This window comes from Meriones unguiculatus, chromosome 8, assembly GCF_030254825.1.
Source record: "Meriones unguiculatus strain TT.TT164.6M chromosome 8, Bangor_MerUng_6.1, whole genome shotgun sequence".
NCBI classification, from domain to species: domain Eukaryota; kingdom Metazoa; phylum Chordata; class Mammalia; order Rodentia; family Muridae; genus Meriones; species Meriones unguiculatus.
In genome coordinates this window covers 53,139,112-53,147,346 of record NC_083356.1, presented here as the reverse complement: position 1 = coordinate 53,147,346, position 8,235 = coordinate 53,139,112, and the positions used below count along the sequence as shown (strand labels likewise).

Sequence of the window (8,235 nt, the reverse complement as noted above, 5' to 3'; positions counted from 1 at the left end):
AAAATAAGTGAAAATACACAGAAATTATGATGCAAGTTAGGGGTTACAAAGTTAATAGGAAATGAAAGATCAAGACTGGAGTTTATGGATCTCAGAAATAAAAGCTACTCTGATAGCATAAAAGTTCTCTAGTAAAACTGAATTAAGTAACGTGTTATAACCCTAACATTATAGAAACAATAACTTTTCAGAGCACAATATTCACATTTCTCTTGAATGTGTGGAAATCCTTCTTTTGCTTAAAAAAAGACTTATTTGGGTGGTATGTTGTTAATGTTGAGTTTTAATCTATGAAACATGTTTTACAGAAGTATCTTTATGAAAACAAAACACTGAAATATATTAGAGAATTTGAATTATATATAAATTTGTACAGTATCAGTAAAGTAATATTTGAGAACAGTTCAAAGCCAGGCTCTTATGACATTGAACTAGATAGGAAAAAATGTTATTGATCTATGTATCAGAGGTACAACTACATTGCTCTTGAATGAAATCAGAAGGCAGTTCAGACCTGAACCTCACCAGATGAGTGTGAGCTGAAAACATCTCTTAGGAGAGAGAAAACAGTAATTATGTTTTTAAACTTAAATGTCCAAAAAATGACAGGATGTCTACTGAGTTTGGAACATACAAACAGGGAGAGGTCCAGGACATGTAAAAAACATTCTTAAAACTTCACACCTCACAGTGTATTCATCTAAATTCTCTATTCCTAATACACAAGTAGATGGCACCGTGCTTGTGTTTTCCTACATCGTCAGCATTTAATAAAGTTCCTTATTTTACAGAAACTCATTTCACTGCATCATATTCCTTGGAACACCTATAGTGAGTCCATGCTTGGTAGTAATATAATTATACTGGTATTCTATTTGCCTATAAAAAAAACTATCACATTTGTAAGTAGAATATAGACGGAGAGGTTAAACTTTATTACTTGTTGCAATGTGACGTTATTGAGGAACATTTTTAAAAGCACCAAGTGAAGATGGGTCTGTGCATTGCTTTTACAAAAGAATAGCTAAAGGTAAGTTTGAAAAGAATACACGTTTTACAAAAGCAATTATCCTTTTTTATTTGTTTACATTGCACTGAAAATTTACATCATACTTTTACAAATTTTTTTCATAAAAATATACTTCTTTACAAAAGTGTATGCATTAATATAAGAGGAGTAGCCAGTTGCAGAAGAAACGTCATTTAAACAAGATCTTAAACGTATTAACCTTAACATTAGTGAATGAATCATTGTTATTGCAATCATTTGAATAAACAAGAATAAATAACAGATGGCATAAAATTTAAAACCGCATCCTGTCAGTAGAATACAATGTTGAGAAAATTGTATGAATTTCCAAAACAGTGTATCTCAAAGTGTTTTACAAGAAAGTCACTAAATGCAGAGATAGCTCCAAGCGGTGCTCCCAGGTGCAATGGTTTCTCATAGGCACTCGTCTCATGATACAAAAAGTGACACCCTTCACAAAACAATCCATATTTGAAATGGACAACAACAGAGCGTTCACAATGGTTATGTGTTTTATTCAGTGAAATGAAACACGATGAAAATTAAAAAAAAAAAAGACATTGTCCAATCAACTAAAAATGCCAACACTACTGCATGATGTAGCTTGAAGCTAACAGCAACATAGAAACTTGTTTTAATCAGACAATGAAAAACACTGGCTGTACCTGATACCTACTTCTTAAGAACAGGGTATAATCAGAACATTCAAAACCTGTCAAAATTTGATGAACACATTTATTTGGGAAACAAATTTGTACTGATGATCTGAAAGAATTTTTTTTTTTTTGGTTCTTTTCATCATTAAGTTAAGGGGTAGATCAGAGTATAGTATATTCTTTATTGAAAGAAACTAAAATGTAGTAAAATAAAAAATTCAGCTGAATGAATATGCAGACAAAATTAAATGCAGACATAACTGACTTATTCTATTAGGTCTTTCAAAACCACTGTTTGGTTAAAAAATGGTACCAAGGTGGTGTCTCAGTTAACTGCAAAAGAAGCATCTTTACAGATAATTTTTGAGCCAAAATACGCTCTGGATGACAAACTATACTGAGGCAGACATCTAAAGAGGATCTTGTAGCTCAATGGATAAAACTGTTTCCATGATAATGGAGAAATAAATAAGGGTTACATATTGACCTTGCCATTTGCAGAAATTTGAAAATGATCCTAAAAACATAATGTCTGTATTAATAACACAGAATGCCAGATTGGAGTGGGCAGCCTTATTTCTTCTGTGGCATCAATTAGCTCATAAATATTTAAAGGTGTGTGCCATTCATAAATATCTAAGGAAAAAAGAAATACAATGCCTAGGATAAAAAGGATGATTTGCAGATCTGTGGTATGAACTACAGACACGTGGGTGTGATGTAGTTTATGACAGCAAAGAGAAGTCAGTGATCTATTGACTCTTGTAAGTATAGCTCTTATTTTCTACCCTATATCATTTTTTAACCCAGTCCCTCTAATATAGTTTATAAAGCACAGAAATACTGATAGTGGATGCTCCTCCAATATATGCAAATAAGTTTATGTTTTAGAATAATCTCCTTTTTAAAAAAAGCAAATAAACTGTGAGTAAGCACTCCTGGAGTGCAGCCAGATTTCTCTAAAACTCTCCATGGTAAACATGAAGATAAATTTTGATCCAGTTTATGAAAGAAAAAAAAACAAAAACAAAAACAAAAAAAAACCCACTCTTCGCTATCATTCCTCAGGAAAAGGTGACCCAGCAAGTCCTGGAAAGTGTGCTTTGTTTAGCAGTGAACTAAAAGTGCACTGTTCAGTATGTCGATTCCCAGGATTCTGAAGAAGGCAACCTGTTGCCCTGTTATACCATTGTGCAAACTGTGTTCAAATTGGGGTCGAATCGTACTGCCTTCCCCTCCACGGACTTGGCGTTGGTGTCATACATTGGGTTTTCAAAGGCCGCTTGGCCATTGTTATTTTCGTGAACAGAACATCCTGTGTACTGTGTTTTGGGTGCAGTCCTGTTAGAAAAACGACATTGAGAATTGCATGTTAGAGCGTTTCAAGAAACAGCAAGCTAGGGTTCAAATAATACGCTTTCATTAGCACTAGTAGGGGATAATGTCCCTCAAAAGCGTTAATTGAGAAATTCTAAACCTAGTAAATATCTATAAATATTACTTGTGATAATCATAGTAATATGAATACATAATACTTTCAAATTTTCATGAGAAATAAAAGTAATTTTAATGCTTATACATTAAATAAAAATCAGAACGGGGCATCTTTTATTGCCATATCTTTACTTATCATATACTTACTAAACATCTATTTATGTTCCCAGCATCATTCTTAACTTAGAATACAAACTATATTTTCAGAGCACATAAAATCATTATTCTTTTGGATGTAAATTGAATAGAAAACAGTGATTATGGGTAAAGAGAACAAGAATAATAGATCATGAGAATAGTTATGGCTCAAAGAAAAACAGTTAGCACGGTAACAAATTACCAGGAATTATTTTAGAAAAGACAAGAATGAAAAGCTGTAGGGAATTAAAATTATTTTTGAAGAATAAAGAAAGATACAATTCTATTCTAAAACAGAAAAGGCTACCATATGAAGACTAGGTAATTCTTTAAAAAGGTTTTATATCTTGAAATACTGATGTGAGAAGCCAGTGAACAAGACAGAAATGCCGTCTTTGTTATGTGATTTTCAAATCAAGTTCACCTCTCTTTAGATTTGCTTTGTAAATCTTTGGAAACATTTTCCTTTATAAGAGAGCATTATGTATTTGAGAGATAATATTTATATTAACTGCTTAATCTCTTTGTATATTTAAAAATAAATACATCTCTCTTCCTGAAAGCGGCCAGAGGTGATACGTGAAGATGGTTCACTACTCTCTTGACCCTGAAAGCCCTACGAAATCATGCAAATCAAGTGGTTCAAATCTTCGTATTCACTTTGAGAACACCGGGAAACTGCCCAGGCCATCAAGGATACGCGCATCCACATCCAAAAAGCCACCAAGTGTCTGAAAGCTATCACTTTAAAGAAACAGTGCGTGCCGTTCCGGCGGTATGATGGTGGAGTCGGGAGGTGTGCCCAGGCCAAACAGTGGGGCTGGACTCAGGGCCGGTGGCAAAAAGGAGCGCTGAATTTTTGCTGCACATGCTTAAAAATGCAGAGAGTAATGCTGAACTTAAGGGTTTAGATGTAGATTCTCTAGTCATTGAACATATTCAGGGGAACAAGGCACCTAAGATGCACCGTTAAATTTACAGAGCTCATGGCCAGATTAACCCATATATGAGCTCGCCCTGCCACATTGAGATGATCCTCACTGAAAAGAAAAAAAATTGCTCCAAAACCAGAAAAGGAGTTGAACAGAAGAAAAAACTATCTCAGAAGAAACTGAAGAAACAAAAGCTGATGCACGGGAATAATAAATTCAGTATAAATTAAATGAGGGTAAAAGTAAGAAAATAAAAAAAATAAATATATCTCTTCTCAAAAATAAAAAAGGTTTTATATGAAAATAAATTTGATTCATGATTACTTTTCTGATAACACTATACTTCAACGATCAATTTCATTGGAATGTTTTTCTTCACATTGTATTGTGTTACTTTACAGCCCTAATACATTTTCTGTATTTTCATTTTTTTCAAATATAGGTAAATTCAAGGAAATAAATTGCAAAGCCCACGGGAACTTAGTTTTAAGTTTCCACTTGAAGGAAATTTACTTAAAGAATTTGTTCTTTTTGAGGGTGAATACCATAGCTACAACTCCATCCCTGTCTTTCTTTGACCAACTATACTTACAGTAAAAACTAGGCAGTAGATTATGGCCATCTTTTTTTTTTTTTTTTTTTTTTTTTTAATTAGGTTAGAATCAAAAAGGAGGAGAATCAAGACTAAGCACCAGAAATGCCTGTTCGTTATATTGAGCTACTTTTTTTTTTTTTTTGAGAAAATGTCTCCTATACCTCAACCTGGCCTTAAATTCTCTATATTCAAGGATGGCACTGAACTTCAGATGCTCCTGCCTTTACTCTCCTTGTGCTGAGACTACCATTACACAGAACCCTATCATTACACAGTTCATGTCATAGTCAGGCTGCACCCAGAGTGTTTAATGGGCAAGTACTCTATACCAGAAGTCTTGAGCTCATGTTTAGAGAAAAAGATTTGCCAAGCCTAACAAAACCAAAACTGTGACATTATATATATGAGTTTACTCAAATTTCATTAAACCTTAAATACAAGAGGTAAATCTATCAACCTTAGGAAAAGAGACATATAGGCCTTCAATTTGGTAATTATTTCCAATATATATAACAAATACCAAAAATAGGAAAAAGTATTGGTGATTAAAAAGAACTTTTGTACAGATAGTATATTAAGAAAATGAAAAGAAAGCCTATAGAGAGGAATACATTATATTCAAAATATATATTATATAAAGTTTTCAAGTCCTGAGTAAAGGAGGGGCTCTTATAACATATCATTAGTAAGGCAAAAAAAATTCAATTTGTAAATAGATACTGAGTAGTTCTGCTCAAAATTCAGAAAATAAGAGACTGGGGTGCCCAATCTCCGTTGGAAATTCTACAACACATGTCCTACTACTAAGCCTCAGAGAAAATCATGGGAAATGGGGTAAAGAGATTTTTAAGAGGTAGTAGAACAGAGTCCTAATGTTAATGTTTATGTTCTAGACATTATAGGAAATACCACCTCCATGAAATCTTAATTCCAAGGTTGTCAAAAACAAGAGCAAATAATGATAGTACCAACTAACCTGCTAATACTGACAGAGGAAATTTCACAAGACCTTACCCCACATAAAGCAATAAATGGATAGTAAGAAAGGGAGACTAAGTATTCTCAATGGACAAGCCTGATTAGTCTTTCAGTCCCAAGTGGTCAGCCATAAACACATGTATATAGCAACCCTAAATGAGCTCTCTGTGTATATGTGTGTGTGTGCGTGTGTGTGTGTATTTGTATCTGTGTAGTAATAAGTATAGAACAGCAGTTCTCGACCTTTTTAATGGTATGACACTTTAATATAGTTCCTTCTTTGTGGTGACCCCAGCAATAAACTTATTTTGTTGCTACCTCATAGCTGTTATTTTCTACTGTTATGAATCATAATGCAAATATCTGATAAACACGAAATCTGATAGGTGGCTCCCAAAAGGGTCAGAACCCTCAAGTTGGTAACTGCTAAAGAGAAAGAAGTTATGAATTTCAAAGGGAGTAAGGACACTGGAGTAGAGGAAGTGGAAATCCTAGAAATGTCATAAATATTAGGTATGAAATTGTCAAAAATTTTAAAAACTGAAAATTGATGATACTCAACATTATCAGAATTGAAAATCAAAGCTACATTTACATGCTATTTGAAACATACTATCATAGATACTATAGCAAACTAAACTAAACAAAAATAGAGGATAAGTATTAAAAAAGATGTTGAGAGCTCAGAAAACCAACCTGTTGTTACTGAAAATGTAAAAAGGTATAGTACAGTTACTCTACAAAACCTCTCAGGGTTTCCGAGTTCAAGCTAGAATAAAATACATTCTAACATTCCCAACCTTTAGTGTACACTCGAAGAAATAAAGAATACGCATTCAAGAGACAAAGACGCTAGGCGCAGATATCCATATGCATATATATTAGCATTATTCACCATAGCAAATGTTGAGATAACTCAATTATCCAACAATTTTTTTGAATGAGCCCATTCACAATGATCAATACCCCACACAATGTAGTATTGTTCAACAGAAACCAAGAAGGGAGGAATGATATCAAATGAGTGAAATCTTAAAACAATATGTTTAAGAGGAAAGACCAAATGTCACACATTATGTAATTGAATTCATATGAAAAATCCAAATGAAGAAAAACAACAGAATTATATTTCCTTGTATTTGGCTGAAGTTTGAAGTAAAGGGATTAGAGTGACTGCTAATGAATTCCTTAGCAGACATATTTCTTCTGTGTTGATGAGTACATGTGGAAACTACAGAGCAATAATATTTACTTGACATAGTGGACGTTCTCAATTGTAATGGAACTGTACAGTTAAAATGTTAAAAAATTATTTAGATATATTAAAATTAGATATGATATTAGACTCAATTTAGATTGCACTGACCAATATATAATAAAAACTCCAATTTGGAAAATTCAGTAGAAAGTATGTAAATGTGCAAATACACTTAAATATATTCTATTGAAATTGTTATAGTCTGTAGATTTTTACTTCATAAGGGATTTTTCCAAATAGCGGATAATTAAATAATAAAGCTCTTCCCAATGTATGTATCACATAGAATATATATGACTGAATAATCATGTTTGCAACTATTTATTTGACCTATCACAAACATAACATAATCATTTAATAATCTTCAAAACAACAGAAAATAAATGACAGATTAGAAAAATACTATGTGTCAGCCATGGTAAAATCATTCAACACTGCCACATATACCTGACTTTTCTAGTCTTTTCCGTAAACCTGACTACAATTAGTGTCTTATCAATTTAAGCATTAATAGAGATTCAATCTCTAAAGTATCAGTATAGATCATGTATAAGTAAGATGTGTAATGAGTTCTGTGCTAAAAAATGTAAAGACAAAAAAAATGAAGATTTATGTTGAATCACATGCAATCTAACAGATATTTTTGCTATTTACGTATGGATCCTAGGGTGAGTGGTAGAATCAAAAGGATTATAATTCTGTATAACACATAACAAGGAAATATGGAGTTGAGATGATATAATAGAAATGACATGAATAGAAAGTTTGTACAAATTTTTTGTTACTAAAGTTATACATCTTACCTTTGCTTATAAAGATAAAACCCAAATCCTGCAAATATAAGTGCAAAAAAAGGCACAAGAATAGCAATGGCCACGGAACTACTATTTGTACCATGAGGCTGACTTGAAGAATTTGACCCTTCTGAAGTATTCAGTCCTAATGGAAATAACACAAACATGTCAGCAAATTAAAGTCAAGTCAAGCTTATAATTGTTCTTTATACAAAAAAACAAAAACAATAATTTTCTTCCATTTTTAAATTGGAAAAATAGGCCTTCCAAGATTTAGGATGGTGATGGAGAAGAGGAAACAGCTAGTTGTTTGTTTTTTTTTTTCTTTCCTTTTACTTAGAGAAATTGATTATTTTACAC

The 8,235-nt window shown here is 32.6% G+C and overlaps 1 protein-coding gene and 1 pseudogene across 1 annotated transcript in view; one reads left to right on the top strand and one right to left on the bottom strand.

Annotated features, from left to right (window-relative positions):
• Positions 1 to 925: 925 nt before the first annotated feature.
• The window catches only part of Csmd3 (CUB and Sushi multiple domains 3), a 1,323,831-nt gene continuing 1,316,521 nt past the window's right edge, over positions 926 to 8,235 (bottom strand). Inside the window, exons 70-71 of the mRNA XM_060389430.1 lie at positions 7,885 to 8,020; positions 926 to 3,027 (exon numbers count right to left, since the gene is read on the bottom strand). Coding sequence (XP_060245413.1) covers positions 2,868 to 3,027; positions 7,885 to 8,020 — 296 coding nt within the window. The 3' untranslated portion in view covers positions 926 to 2,867. The remainder of the gene's footprint in view (positions 3,028 to 7,884; positions 8,021 to 8,235) is intronic.
• LOC110540775 (large ribosomal subunit protein uL22-like) lies at positions 3,904 to 4,480 on the top strand (annotated as a pseudogene).